We start from the raw sequence: 14,983 nt of genomic DNA, 5'->3' as shown, positions 1-14,983 counted from the left end.
GTCAATTGTATCCGACTTGGCATCGCCCTGGATACAACTTTGTTAGTAAATAAGTCATCGAAGCAATAATACATGTTTGAGGCGTCCGAGTCCATTCAAAAGCCTACAAAAAACATAATTTCAATGCTACGCATGGTTAATCTTCAACCGCGATCGCGGTGATCTGCAAACAGGCATCGATATAGCGCGTGTTGAACACAACTGCCTTTGAGCCCTTGCTTATTTTGATGATTCCTCCAGGCCCGCCCACGCTGAACTTCTTACCATCCAGCTCCACCTCTACCTTTCCGCTGCTGACCCAACAGATTCGAAGCGTATTCTCTGCATCGAAAGTCTTTGAACATCCAGCCTTTAAAAATTCAATACGGCATGATACCCCATCTGCAATATGAACCGGGTTTGGGCCGTTCAAATACGCCGTTGAAAAGGCGATTTCTGCGTAGATATTGGTCAGATGAGATAATTGCGTCCCACAACGTCTAAATAAATGCGACTTACTGTCAGATTCCTCGTTGCGAACAAACCCTGGACCAACCTCCCAAGTCTCCATCTTTTCATCAACCACCCTTGGCACCTTCGCCGGGGTATCAATAGCCGACGCAGTCGTCATGGCTGAATGAGTAGAACGAACTCCATTAGGAACGCCTGTAACCTTTGGATGCGAGCGACTTGGCAAAGGCACATTAGATACCTTGCGGCCGTTTGTTCCGGTCATGCCAAAGTCCGAATTCCTGGGTGTTCGCAGCTTGGAAGCAGCCTCGTGCTCCTCATCATCTTGATTCAAGGGATCCGGGGCTTCCCGAGACCTAGCTCTCGAGGGCTTGCTTCGATCAACCCCCATCGAATTCTTTGAAAGCTTTTTTATGTTATAGTTCACAGGGGGGCCTCTGGTTCGAGTAGCAGCAGCCTGGGGTGAAGCCGAGGAAAGCGGGTCCGGATCGGCCAACTCTGGAGAGATGTCCCTGTTGTCCTCTTCCAGCTGCGTCTGCATCTGCGCGTTTTCCTGTTTTCGATTAAAGTCCGGATATCGTTGTTGAAACTCACTTTTCAGCTGTTCCTTAATCGAGCATCTCGCATTACCGCCGTGGTATAGGCAATTAGAACTATGGAAAGAGCTTGGGCGTTAACACAGAACACCAACGGCAGTTTGTGGCCTTTGGTAGTATTGAAGCAGTTTGAGATTCGCGATTAAGCAACCTACCATGAATAAATCATGCTCTGCGTGGCCGGACTTAATCCTAGTGGAATAGTAATGCATCCGGAATATGGTCCCAGTTTCTTGGAGCACCGTTCACAAGGCTTGGAGGAAACCTCGCCAGTCCTGTGCATCAGCAATGAAGTGATATCTCGCGGAGAAGAGTCGGTCCATGGATGGTATTCCAACCACGGTTCGTTCCACTGCATTTCGCGGACGAAAGGCATTTGGAGAAATTCCGGAACGTAGAGGTTGGTCGGTATGCTTTTGTGGATTTTGGTATATTTGAGACAAAACTCCCATGCCGATTCGGCGTTGGCGGATGATAAGTTAGAAGAATCCGCTTCACCATCCATGATTGTTGACGCTATCTCCATCGAGTCGTGCGACTCGGCTCTGTGAGCATTCTTTCGACCTGGTGTAGGAATTGGGATAGGTGTCTCGGTCAATCTACGAGTTGACTTCGCCACTATATCCACGGGTGACCTTTGCCTCGTCACAGCAGCTTTATTTCGTATTTGTGCCGGAGTAGAGCCGTGTGATGTTGACGCAGTTGCATATTTTCGCTGGCTGGGATAATAATTGCGGAGCTGGAAATCATCTTGCAAATTTTGTTCCCGTTCCTCAAACTGGACATCCAGCTTGTCATGATTTCTTGGTTTGAAGCTTGATGAATTGTGCTGTTGTCTTCCATCTTCTTTAGAAGGAGTTGACGCTCCATATCCAGGACTGTCGATAGACCGTTGTCTGTTAGATTTCAAAGCTTCTCCATTGTTTGTTTGCATCCAGTCTTTCTTGCTGGTTTTCCGTGGCACTTGTGCCACGACAATTCCAGGCAACATTTCCCCAAGGCGGCCATAGGTTCCAAGCTTTGACAATGAACCATCTCGGTTATCGTTGAAAGTAGTAGAGTGATGAGACGTCTGTATTCAATTAAGTGGTCAGCACCGGGAAATAGTCAGTTTGTGTATACGAGAAAAAAACGAGCAAGGACCCGCACCGAAAAATGTTCGCCCAGGGCTGTAAGTGTTTCTGTCTTGACACCACAACTTCGGACCGGGCACGGCCATATGTACTTTCCAGCTTCCAGACTGGCAGTATAGCCCTCGGGAATAAGAGCACCGCGAGCCTGTTTGTCACCTCCACTAGGATCTTTTTGTACCAGAGTCAGTTGGCTTTTTGGGCGGGAAAACAAAATAAAGTGGCGTTTATATCTTTTACATAACTTACCTCGGTAGATAGTATAAGGCCTATCATGCGTAGCATTTAGCAGAGATTTGACTAAAGGAGAAACTCCTATAATAGAATTAACGTAAGTAAAAACTTCAAATCTTTGGGTTATGGTACTATTGCCAATTCCCGTTCAATTGTATTGTATTTTAGTTCCAGCACCCAAGTAAGTAAGGTAGGTATATGTGATACAAGATTTGATATTACAATATAGGCTAAAAAGTCAAAATTCTTTTCGTTTGAAGTATTATTTGTACTGACCTTTGATCCTTTTGCTGCTTGGGGGAGATATGTCACTTTCTTGGTAATCGGCGCAGTATCGATCTCGCTTGCCAAGATTAGAGCTGCTGGCCGAAGTGGACCTTGATCCGTTCTCATCATCATCCTCGTCCTCATCCGTTAAATAACTGGCGATCCGGGTCGCGGGTCTATGCGGCGGAGAAATATGAGTTTGCCGTACATTGCTCAGAGAAATGCTATGCGCTTGTTTGCCTAAAAGAGGACGATGCATTCCGTGACTAAGAGAGCGCATGGCCGCGCTGGTCTTAAAAGCGTGTCCAATCCTAGAAGCTTGGATCCCCGAAGTACGCTTCATTTTGACTCGTTGCTTGGGCTCTGTCGCGTTCGGCTGCGATAACGCGGCCTCAGTCACGTCGACATTATCGTTAATTAACGATGGCGGCATGGATTTCGGAGTAGAATCATGCTGCTTGGTGATTGGCGGTTTGATTGACTGTTCGCTGTTGGTAGTTGGCTGCAGCCACGAGTGCGACGCCATCAGGCGCGATTCGACTGGTCAAAACAGCCGCAGGGGTGAACAAAGGCCGGACGGAAAGACGGTAGGTCGTTTCACCAGGCTGAGACAGGTGAGGACTCATATCCAACTTTCGTTGGATGATTGTATTGATTCGCGAGAATTTTCTCACAGTAACTTGAGGGTACCTAGCTTGCTGGGTGACATTCAGGTACAGCAGCACGTACTTCAAACTGTTATGGGTCAAGGTAGGTACCTACCTGGGTGAAATATGAAATCGGGAAAAGCTAGGCAGGCACAGGAGACGATTATCATTGGGCAGATGGATAAGTTGCCCGGGCCCACCAAACAAACATTCTCAAATCAGCCAGGGTTGCTGTGGACTCGGAATCGTTCAAGATTGCACTTTCCTCACAAGGTTGATTTGCACCGTTAAGCTCGATTCTCGATTGCAATTACAAAGCGACAATGAAGTTGCCTGGATTCGAGCTGTTGAACTGTCGAATGCGGATGAAAGGTTTTTGCGCCGACCACCATTAACGCCACGTATAACAACGGAGCCAGGCGACAGATTCCTTGGAATGTTACCCTCCCATGCCTCCTCAAATTATTCTCAGATTATCCTCAAATTATTATCAGACTTTTATATATATAACAAAGGACTTTTTTTATATATAACAAAGGATCAGGAAACGAACGTCCCGACAGACTCGGGCTCAAATCCTTTATTGAATTTACGATTCTAATCACGAATTCTATAAATGACAGCCAACGTTAACAACTCATCCACACCCATATACCAAACCCCTATCGGAGGAATATATACTGACTGTCGTATCGACGGGACTCCGGCTACTTCTTACACTCGATGCCCAAAAAGTTTTATACATACGCGCGAGAAAACGCTTGACCTTTTAATTGCTGGAGGAAATAAACGCCGCGATGGGCATTATGGGGTTGACGCGACGAACCATAGCCTGAAAAGGTTACTGTACCTGCCTGCCTTGGCGTCCACAGTCTGTTCGTCCCGAGCATGTCAGGCACTTTCAACTACGGTGTCCTAAATTTGAACAAAGGAAATCGCGATTCTTATCGAAAACAGCGTGAGTGATATGCGTTGGTAGCCTAAAATTAGGTATCTACCTTACCTAAGGTACATACATGGAATACAAAGAGAAGCGTTGGCGAGGGTCGGAATACTAAACTCTGATGATATGTTTGGTCCTTCTCATTGATACTGACAGTAGGAGCAACATACCTCATAAGGTACCTACCTTAGGTACCGGTAGATACCTACCTTACCTAGGGATTACTAAAGCTTATAAGGTCAGTTCAATTCCACGACCTTTCAAGTTTGTGGTCCATTCCATGCCAAGACCCAAAACTTCTCCGGTCTTTTTTCTTCTTTTACCACCTTCCATTTCTCGAGTATCATATCCACCTACAGACCTACGTTAACAATATGCTTCTCTGATAGGGTTATTGATTATTCCAAATTGGCCGCTACCTGAGATGTTTACTCGCCGCTTGTCATCAGGATCCATTGCTTCTTAGACAGTCTGCGACGTCGGAGAGGGTCAACTGCGGGCGGCGTCTTGTCCCCTTTTGCAGGCGCGTCTGGATTTGAAACTGTGAAACTGGACTCTGCCAAAGTGCTGCAGCCTGCAGCCACCCCCCGATCGTGGTGTGGCCTACGGCGCAAGCACCTAGCCAAGGCAAGCCGAGTTGAGTTTCTATTTGCTGCAACGTGGTGGTTTGCGATTGTCAGCCATCCCGCCTACTGCAATGCAATCCGTTTCCAAAGAGCATGGGATTGCCTTTCGTAACCGGTGGCTTTGCTCAATTTGATGTCCGGGGAAGACGATTACAGAACCGGGAAATCCATCCTGCGGCAGTTGAGAGCTTACATTGGATGAAAATCATGCCCATGCTAGCTTCCGTCCCCCAAATCTCAACAACCTGATCGGCACTTCTTTACCACTTACACTCCGCCAAGTCGCCAAGGCATCATTTCGCTACTGCGGTACACTGCTGGGCCCAGTAGGGGGCTCAACGCCAGAGTGCTACAGCACAGTCAATTGTCAAACGACGCCAAGGAGGCACACCCGTCTTGGTTTTTTTTTTTTTTTTTTTTTTTTTTTTTTCTGTGTCGCGTTTCTCTGCGATTTTCTTTTCGTGCCTGATCCTCAAACTTCCACTTTCTCCTCCTCTGGCCAAAATCAACATCCACTTTCTAGACCGACCGTTGTTTCATGGCATCGGGCGTGTTCTAGGCATTCCATCAAGTGAACAATGAGGTAACATGGAGAATCGACTGTCTCCACAGTCCAATCCCCCTTATGGTTATCCATGTTATGCTTATTCTGTAAATAACTACTTTCCCCATCTCAAATCGAGGTTCCATCACACTTGATTATCATTTGCGATGTGTGGCTCAAGCTGCAACCTGGTTGTTGCCTCGAAGCTTTAGTCAAGTTTCTGGTTTTTTTTTTTCTCTTGGTTCACTCTCTTGATCATTACTACACTATCCATTCCCTAAATAAGCCGTTGAACGGTCTACGTACACTCCCTATTTATTTAGTTCGCTGTTGTTTTTTATCTCGGTCTTTTGACAACCTAATTCTTTAGTTTTGATACCCACTAAACATATACAAACATGTCTGAACGATCTTGTCCGGTGTCCGGATCACTGGGTGGTAAATGTCCCGGCGCGCGAGCGTCAGGAGGCAGATCTCAGCTTCGCGGACCCCGAGGCTGTTCCTTCTCTGGTTACAGTCAGCCTGGGGACCTACACGCTGCTTTTGACGTGAGTTCGTCTGAACAACATTACTGCCCAGTCATGTGTAGAGGATCTCCCGATAGAGTTCGAACTGACAAGATTTTATGTTCTATTCATAGATCCCACGAGGTGTCGATGCAGAGGAATGGCTGAGGTTAAGGTTCGCAAACCCCCTGAATTTATCTTTGTGCTCAGAGTCGGTTTGGCTCACATGTTGAAAATCTAGAGAACGAAAAACCATCAACGATGTTCTTTATTCCAACATTCCGGCTCCCTCGGTTCTCAATGCAACCAAGCACATCGACACCCTGACCGCCAGTGACCACGACCTCCTGGCTGTGGCTCTAGGCGCACCGGCTCGACAAGTTATCATCCGCGCCGAAGAAGTTGGCCCGAGGAGCGGTTGGAGAGATGGCTTCCTCACTGCAGAGTATGGCTTCGTACCACATGATCCCGATATGTCGCCCGCAGCCCTCGCCGCGTCACCTGGTCGAATATGGTCCGACCTCTGCGAGCGCATGCCTGGTTGCGTGGCCCGCGGCCGCGTAAGGGAATCGGTCGCGGCTCTGCCCGTCATAGAGGCGACTGAGGACATCATCCCGGACGATGCCCTCTGGGCCGCATGTGTGGTCCTTGGGATGCTCTGCTCCATATATCGGTACGAGGAGAACAATGATGGGAGCGAAGGCGTCAACATATCGGTGGCATCTTCTCGGCCTGTCGTTGAAATGAGCGATGATGTTGTTGAGGAACTTAAAGGTATTCCGAGGAGTATCGGTCTCCCGTACTTTCAGGTTTCAAAAAGATTAGGAAGGGCGATACCGCATCTGAGCTTTCCGGATCAGTCCTCATACAACATTAAGCTCCGAGATCCTCGATCGGTCTATCCTTACCGAGATAGGTTCGACAATATCGATTTGCGATGGCCAGTGTTTGGGGAGCGAACGGAAATAGCCTTTCTCAAAGGCTGTGCTGATACGTCTGGTGAGTTTTTAGCTGACTTTTTCATGGGAGGGATTCTGCCCTTCTAGCCATCTTCGCTTCATCAGAATTCTAACGACACTTGTAATCCAGCCTCTTTCCAACACGGACCGGACGCTATCGCCAGCTGTCAGGAACATGTTATGAGCCGAAACGTGGAGGGCCTCTTGCGCGAGCTCATCCGCCTCAAGGAGATAATTGAAAGGATGCCAAACGCCTTTCACTCGATATCCCCAAACCCAAGCTCAGGAGAGAACTTTGTTTCTGCTGAGGAGTGGGTGCGCTGGGGACAGTTCTCCAAACCTCTTTCCAAGCGTTGCGCGGCGGCATCTGGGCTTCAATTCCCTCCCTACTTGCTCATGGACGCGTTTCTTGGCCGCAAGAAATACAGATCATTCCTGGGCGCCGAGGGTGTTCATCTGAGGGCTTGGCAGCCGGCGAACCTGCGAGCCTTCATTGCTGCTGTTGAATACCACTACAGCGTCCCCGAGTTTGTGGAGAAGTCGGGTGACCCTCGGCTGATCGGCGTGCTAGACGGGATCGTAGAGGCATACTGTGGTGAACGAGGCTTCATGGGGGTGTAAGTGGATCATCTTTAACTGCTCGGCTTTACCATGAGCATAAATGTCTAGAGGCGGATACTAACAGCTTACATCAGGCACCGCTACAAGGTCTATGGGATCTTGGAAGTTGCAGCCAAAACTGGTCGAAGCGAGACAAATGGCGCATCTGGAGCAGCAGATGGGCTCAAGCCTTGGTAATTTGAACCTTTTGAACTTGACCATGTGCATCCCCTTTGCTTATCCATGTCTGACATCAAATAGGGAAGAGACACACAAACAGTTTTCAGAGGCAATGAAAGAGAGACTGGAGCCATACCGTGGCGACATCCCTGAACCCAATCAGATGCGCGGGACATTTGAAGAGTGCAGATACCGGGCCAAAATTCTGAGCAGGGCCTCAGTGGACAATGACCCGAATAGAACCATAGCAGGCGTGACTTTGGATATACAAAACACAGGTATCACTTTCCAGCCTGGCGACAGGCTGGCTGTTATGCCACTCAACAGCTGGGAAGAGTGCGCAAAGGTTGCCGCTGCTCTGGGACTAGACGAGACCTTGCTGGAGGCCCCGGTCGAGCTGAACCAGAAATGGACGAGGTTCTTGGGCCATTTGAAATCGGTTTCACGGGCCACGTCTACTGCGGTGCCAGAGCTGACTGTCAAGGACATTCTGAGACGTGGTCATTTGGCGCCATTGACAAAGGAGCTGGTCTTGAAAGTCCATGCAATGCTCCGTGCATCATCGACCACAGTATTACAGGTCCTAGCAACTGACGAATGGCCCGTAAGGGGGAGTCTGGGCGACCTCTTGCAGGCAGCAGTCCTCGAGACCCCAGAGCTGGTCTGGGACCAGGCATTTGACCTCCAGGGCGACTTTGCATGGCTGGGTGATCTGGTGCCCGTCGAAGTCCCGAGAACCTACTCCATCTCCAACTACCCCGACGAGCTTCTTCCCAGCACGGTCGACCTGACGATATCCCGTTCCGAGTATCTGTTGTCTTCAATCTTTGCCAACAACGACCGCATAACCCGGGCAGGTGTGAGCAGTGGCTTCCTGAACCCCATGGTGTCGTCCCACGACGAAATGCTCCTCCCGATCGACGAGGACGTGCTGGTTGGGGTTTCAAGGCCCATAGCTTTCCAGCTCCCTCTAGACGGTGCGGCCCCCTGTGCCTTCTTCGCCGGTGGTAGTGGTATCGCACCGTTCAGAAGCTTCTGGCAGGCAAGGGTAGGCGGCTCGGTCGGGCGCAACATTCTTTATTTGGGCATCCAATCGCGGGAGAAGTTCTGTTACGAGAACGAGCTCCGGCAGTATGTCGCCAATGGGCAGATGGAGGTTCACCTCGCGTTCTCCCGCGACTCCAGGGGTCTGGCCTACGACCCTCAGGCTCGAGACCTTGTCGAGAAGAAAATGCCTCCGCGTTATATCAACGACCTGATCATAGAGGAGGGCTCAACCGTGTGCGACTTGGTTATGAGCAAGAAACAGTAAGCGAACCTCTCCCACTGACCTCTTTTTCTATCAGCAGTCTCAATCCCAGACTGTCTTGATCCTATAACTTTGTTTCTGGAAATACACAACTCACTAGCTAACCGTGTCAACTGCATCAGGGGTGGCCTGGGCGGATACCTCTACGTCTGTGGCTCTGTTTCCGTATTCGAGTCGGTGATGAGTGGTATTAAAAAGGCCATCTACTATCACAGGACGGCCACCATGGAAAGCGCAGACGTCATTGTGAACACAGCCTTTGCTGAGCGTCGATTCATGCTTGATGTTTTCATGACTCCAAAGCCACTGCCTTGTGACCAACCTACCATACCTCTCTCGCAACTTGCTCTCAATACCGGTCATCGCCCCGGACAGAGGATGTGGATTGGTGTACACGGGTCTGTATACGACGTGACAGACTTTTGTCCCATGCACCCTGGTGGTACCCTGATTATCAGGTCAAACGCCGGCGTGGATTGCTCCAAATCATTTGATTCTCTTGGTCATACCAACAATCCCGAGGTCAGCAGCCTGTTGACCAAGTACTTCGTCGGCCACTTGACCCCGAGGCCCGAATTTCAGGGCAACGACGACATTGGGAGCCTTTACGACCTTTGGGCCGCCTATCTACGGACGAGCGTGGAGACTCTGGTGGCTCAGAGCTTCGAGATGAACATCATGGTTGGTGAGAAGCAGGACTCCCCCATCGATCCAACCATGGTGTGGAGTCAAGGCAGCCTTTTCAGCATGAAAGGTGTGCGTATGTTCTACAAGTACCAGTCTCGCCTGCTGCAGAATGGTTTTTCGGCACTTTTTGGTCCCAAGTTTCAGGAGCTGGTTCTCAAGTTGTCATTCAGTCTCGCCAATTCCTCCTCCGCCGGACCCATGCCACGCCTGCCGGACGTCTTGGGAGTCATTGCGCGAGCAAAAACCTCGGAAGATGCCGTAGCCACAAGCAAGGAACTATCTGCCATCGGTCACTTCATCAATGATAGCGAAGGGGCGAGGTTCCACGAACAAGGCATCATCAGCTACGCCACACAGGCCATTGAGCTGGACGTAAGCCTGCTCGAGGACATCCGTCGTGAAGCCTGCCACGGTTTTGATGCCTTTGGAGCCTTGTCGACACTGCAAGGCACCACCTCGGAAGCCGAGACTGCCGTGGCACTCTCCACTTTCCTGATGCAGGTCCTCGAAAGGATGGCCAAGCGGCTAGAGATGTTTTACGAAAAACTTTCCAAGTTGTCCGTCTACAAACCCGAGATCGAACAGAACCCGGCCCGCACCCGCTGGCATCTCGTCCGCCAGCGCATCAGCGACGGGAGCTTCTTTGTGCTCACGCAGGAAATGTCGGTTACTGCGGCGACGCAACTGTTCCAACCCCGGGGCCAACCGACCGTCGACTTTGACCAAATAATCAGCCAGGTCCGCCATACTCTCAACATCAAAAGCGCCACGCACCATACACAGCCACAGCAGCAGCAGCATCATCATCATCATCATCATCAGAAACAAATCACGACCCCAGCAACCACCCCACCGCTGATGCAGACGCCAACACTCAACTCTATGCATCAATCCCGCTCGCAGGCGCCTACCGACGGCGCATCAGCATTTGAGAGCTACGAGAACAGGAACGCGCTCAACCGCATGTCAACCTTTATGGACCGCAATATGCGTGCAATCCGCCGCCTTTCCCGCGTTCCTGTCATCCCCTCACATGTTCACATCTCGAAGCAGCAGCCGCATCTCCACAATCTTCATAACGAAATCCCGCTAGATACACCACCGCGCAGCCGTAGTCCGAGCCGGGCGAGGATTGGCTCTCCGGTGCAGCTCGTCTGTTCCCCGGATCTGGCGTACGCCAGCGCCCTCCTGGCCGAGCCGAGGTTGTTGGCCACCAACCAGGGGCGGAACCAGCAGACCGGGCTGGCTATCTCCGGAGGCAAACCGCAGCTGCCGCCGCTGGTCACTGGAGCGTCAGCCATGACGGCGCTGATGGGCAAGATGAATGTGAGGGGCAGGTCGCCTGTGAGCTCAGGGGCGGGCAGTACCCATTCACGACAGCTATCTGCCGGTGCGGTCAGTTTGCATGGTAGAAGCCCAGGTGGCAGGACTGGCAGGTCAAGAACGGCAGCGAGCATGAGTGGAGGTTCGTTGAGGACATTCAAGTTGGCTAGGTCTCAAAGTGTACAGCCCACATTCTGATTAGAGACACGTCATAAATAAATCTTGCATTTTTCTGCCCTATGCTCCTTGCAAAACAACGTTGGTCCGTCCAATGAACAAATCCTCGAAATTTCGTCTTGGCGCAAGACATTCCAAACTTTCCTTTTACATACAAAGAGCCATCAGCAGATGGTGTATAAACTTCCGTTGGCGAAGTGATGATTAAAAATCGATATGTTAATCATCCAAACAAGATCAAGTTCGCAATCTCATGCCTTCCACTGGAGATTTACCCCAGGAAGCTTTTCGGATAGTTGGACATGGGCATCATTGGCCAACAAAAACAAAAACGCAACGGCCTAGCTTGATGAATATGAGCCTCCCTCGCAGGTGATCACGACCACTGCTTTTGTGGTCATGATAACATAGATACACAGACGAAGTCCAACATATCATTCAGTCTTTTCAAACAGCTGCGAGCCTGTCTTTGATTGCCGTCTGTCAATTCTCTTGAGGTCCCGAAGTCCTTTGTGGAGAATCCTGAGTTTCTCATTCACCCGAGCCCGTTCAGCGGCAGCCTCGGGGGACTCTGCGGCAATCTTGTGTATTTCATCCGTGGTCAATAAGTGAACGGTTCCCGGATGAAATATCTCTGGCAACTTCTGGATGAGACAATCCTCGATTGCCAGAACGCCAATGTTGTCGACAACTTCTTTGAGTGCAACCTGTAAAGTTGGTAGCATCGTGTTAGAAACGCGGATTGGAGTACCACAAGGGGAAAGTCATACCTTGTAATAGGCCAGCATATATTCCAACGCAGTTGCAGCTGCAAACGTCTCCATGTTGGCTTCGGATTTGCCCACGAAGGTATTGACCACGTCTGAGATACTGACGGTAACGAGGTCGTCTTGATTTTCGGATGGCTTGGTGGTAGGACCGACAGTATTAGAGAACAAGCTCCTTCCCGTCTGCGCGGGCCCAGATGGAAGGGCTTCAAAGGGGTTGGATATACGTTTGGAATTGAGTAGCTCCTCCAACTCCCTCTTGCGACGTGCCCGCTGAAGCTTCTGCACCTCCTCGGTGAAGTAGTGATTGTACGTGATTGGATGGCCATCCGTGTATGGCTTCAGCAACTCAACAACCCTCGCCTGCAGGGTTTTCTCGAGTGACTCCATTGTAGGGTTAATGACGAAATCAAGGATACCATTTGCAACCTTGTCGACCGTGACCGCTCCCAAGGCTTGCTCAATGACATCACGAACAGCTGCAAGAGAGCAACTGACGTATTTTTCGACAATGGCTTGCCAGGGACGACTGTGCTCTCTGAATAGGTCTCCAATTATGAGAGGATTGAAGGTTCCTGGGAGCTCACGTCCACGGTTTCGCTTCAGATAGTGCCGAATCTCGTTGATGAAAGCATCGCGAGAGATTGAGCCTTGGGGTGCCAGAAAAATAAATTCTTGAATTTTCACTCTCGCTCCGTTCAGACGCATATCTTCGGCAAACTCTGTGAGAATGTTTTGGATGACTGCTCGTAAACGCCGAGGGTAGTCTCCCTCCACGGTAGCACTTCCGAAAAAGGCATTGTCTGTGTAGGTACCGTTGACTGCCGAGTGTAACAGTCGATAGAATTCTTGACTGACTTTAGTGAGATAGCTTTGTTCCTGGTCAGGATCAGATCGAGCCTGTCCAAGTCTGGAAAGGCGAGCGTTGCCATCGTCAATTCCAGAACTGATGTCCCTGAATAGACTCGGCAGTTGGTGGACAATGTGCTCCTTGAGAATGTTGCTGAGACGAGGCCTCAGAGATGCCACACCTAGCTGGGAACGATCCATTGAAGCCCAGATTCGAGAAGAAAAGAATTGTTCCTCGGCAAGATCACGCATGTCAGAGGTTGCGAAGCGCATCTTATAGTCTCTGTTCTTGAGGACATGCCAGCCGAGTCGGAACTTGACGTCCTTGTTCTCGGCCAATTTGAAGTATGAGAACTCAGAATCGGAACCAGCATCGAGAGTATCCGGTTTGGTGATGACGCCAATGGTCCTTTCACCGTTTGGGTCAACCTGGCGGGCAAACTTGGTAACTGATTGCAGAGCAAAATCGCTTTTGGCAGAAACGACTGCAACGATGATGCTTCTCTCTCGCTTCATGTAATTGCAGACAATGTCTTGAACCATAGAAGCATCCGCCTCGGACTGTTCACTATTTCCGGCATTGAAGAGACCCGGCAGGTCAACCAAAGTGAGGTGAGGCTGAGATGGTCCTGATAGTTCGACGCGAAGGACATCTTTGGCAAAGATTCGGCCTCCATTCTCAATGCCCATGCACTTTTTGGCCGAGTCGACAACATTACCTAAGTTTTCCACCTTGTCAAGTGCCTGCTGGTTCAAGTCGCGGGAGAACTTGGAGAAGCGTTCCTTGTCGTCTTGCGATCGATCAGGACTGGGGATGATGGTGATACTGACGGCTTTGTCCACGTTACGGCGGAGAATCAGCTCGGTTGCAAATCTGGTGCAAAGGTTGTCTTTGGCAGGAAAAGACATTCCTGAGATGGCCTCGAGGACCGAGCTTTTGCCAGCCGACTGATCGCCGCAAACGATGATCTCAGGAAGGTCGACATACTGGCTCACGCCTTGGGCTCTGAGGCTGTCGATGATGTTGAGAAGGTCACGATGCTCGTTTGACTGAAGGCCATCGATAGCCAGAGACTCAGACTGTGGATCATCTCCCGGCATTTTGACGGCCCTTTGATACAGCTGTGATTAAATGCAGTTGACGGGTACTGATCAGAGGTTCATCAAGTATCACGCACCTAAGGGCGCAGAAGGACAGATCAGTGTTGATGTTACTCGAGTGTAAACAATAACAGGTTGGGGAATTTTGAGAGAGGTACAGAAATTTCTGAAGGGAAACTGAGATCCAAGGAAGCGGAGGGGAAGAGTTAGAGAATTTGCACCAGGCAAACGACAGGACAGGAAAGAGCAAGCAACAAGAACGCACGGAGCCCCACCAAGAAAACTGCAATATATTACGGATTTGTAGGCAAGGTAAAGGTACCTTGCCTTGGGTTTTGATCTGCCGTTTTAGAAATCCAAGGTACTCATTTTTGTAGTTTGATGCATGGCATGACCCCGATCAGATGCTGCTTCGCCCTCTTCTCGCTCTGACCGATTTGGCTCAGCAACTTTCTGTTATCCTCGGATCAAAAGCGCAAGGATGGAGAAAGATTTTCGGTAACAAACGGCGGCTGGATATAGCTCCCTGGGTGCTTTATGTACATACCTTATTCATTCATCAACAGAACCATCGTGATGATGAATCAAGGGGGTGGAATTGATGGTGAATGAAATGGTGACATACTAGCGGCTCATGGGCAATTATAGATTTCAGCACCTGAATTCTTCTGCTTGAAAGATTGCTCATAGAGCACATTGTTGCCTCATACCTCATACGGGTGTCTAGGATACAAAGTGTTACATATGTTGTGTATACATGCAGCGATCTGATGCCTCGAGTATTTTCCAGTTGAGCGAGGTCCAGACAGCACAGTAAAGTGAGAAATTGTACCTCGTGAGCTATTTTTAGGCGTTTTATAGCTTTTGCAAGGCTTTTATAGCCGGAGATGAGGGACGTTGCTACTTGTTTGTTGGATGCTCCATCGTGGGCGACCAAGATCACAGACAGAGCGGAGGCTGCAAAACGAAAGGTATCAAAAACTTAATAAAAAGAAATAAGTAAAACATACAAAATGCAAGAGGAAAAAAAATGCGGAACAACAACAGCACGTGGTATTTATTCAAAGACAATGGAGACAATGTTCTGA

General features: G+C 49.7%; 3 protein-coding genes across 3 annotated transcripts; 1 reads left to right on the top strand and 2 right to left on the bottom strand.

Annotated features, from left to right (window-relative positions):
- Positions 1-80: 80 nt before the first annotated feature.
- Positions 81-3,608, bottom strand: PgNI_00957 (uncharacterized protein). The gene is made up of 6 exons (XM_031121034.1): positions 2,687-3,608; positions 2,426-2,491; positions 2,196-2,347; positions 1,202-2,118; positions 499-1,103; positions 81-435 (listed from the first exon to the last, which is right to left on the bottom strand). The coding sequence occupies exons 1-6, from the start codon at positions 3,201-3,203 to the stop codon at positions 137-139; spliced, it is 2,556 nt and encodes an 851-aa protein (XP_030988061.1). The 5' UTR covers positions 3,204-3,608; the 3' UTR covers positions 81-136.
- A 2,227-nt stretch (positions 3,609-5,835) lies between these two features.
- Positions 5,836-11,199, top strand: PgNI_00956 (uncharacterized protein; the record flags this gene model as incomplete). The annotated part of the gene is made up of 7 exons (XM_031121033.1): positions 5,836-5,985; positions 6,078-6,118; positions 6,185-6,942; positions 7,033-7,519; positions 7,598-7,696; positions 7,764-8,990; positions 9,114-11,199. The coding sequence occupies 7 exons, from the start codon at positions 5,836-5,838 to the stop codon at positions 11,197-11,199; spliced, it is 4,848 nt and encodes a 1,615-aa protein (XP_030988062.1).
- A 22-nt stretch (positions 11,200-11,221) lies between these two features.
- On the bottom strand, positions 11,222-14,041 carry PgNI_00955 (uncharacterized protein). The gene is made up of 2 exons (XM_031121032.1): positions 11,949-14,041; positions 11,222-11,885 (listed from the first exon to the last, which is right to left on the bottom strand). The coding sequence occupies exons 1-2, from the start codon at positions 13,893-13,895 to the stop codon at positions 11,613-11,615; spliced, it is 2,220 nt and encodes a 739-aa protein (XP_030988217.1). The 5' UTR covers positions 13,896-14,041; the 3' UTR covers positions 11,222-11,612.
- Between the last annotated feature and the right edge of the window lie 942 nt (positions 14,042-14,983).

This window comes from Pyricularia grisea (genome assembly GCF_004355905.1).
Source record: "Pyricularia grisea strain NI907 chromosome Unknown Pyricularia_grisea_NI907_Scaffold_1, whole genome shotgun sequence".
NCBI classification, from domain to species: Eukaryota; Fungi; Ascomycota; class Sordariomycetes; order Magnaporthales; family Pyriculariaceae; genus Pyricularia; species Pyricularia grisea.
The sequence above is the reverse complement of the archived record's forward strand: the minus strand, read 5'-3'. Positions and strand labels throughout refer to the sequence as shown.

Coding starts and splice junctions, on each gene's coding strand:
- PgNI_00957 (XM_031121034.1), bottom strand. CDS start 3,203: ATGGCGTCGCACTCGTGGCTGCAGCCAACTACCAACAGCGAACAGTCA. Junction 2,492..2,686: donor AAGCAGCAAAAGGATCAAAG/GTCAGTACAAAT, acceptor ATTCTATTATAG/GAGTTTCTCCTTTAGTCAAA. Junction 436..498: donor TCGCAACGAGGAATCTGACA/GTAAGTCGCATT, acceptor ATATCTACGCAG/AAATCGCCTTTTCAACGGCG.
- PgNI_00955 (XM_031121032.1), bottom strand. CDS start 13,895: ATGCCGGGAGATGATCCACAGTCTGAGTCTCTGGCTATCGATGGCCTT. Junction 11,886..11,948: donor ATATGCTGGCCTATTACAAG/GTATGACTTTCC, acceptor CCAACTTTACAG/GTTGCACTCAAAGAAGTTGT.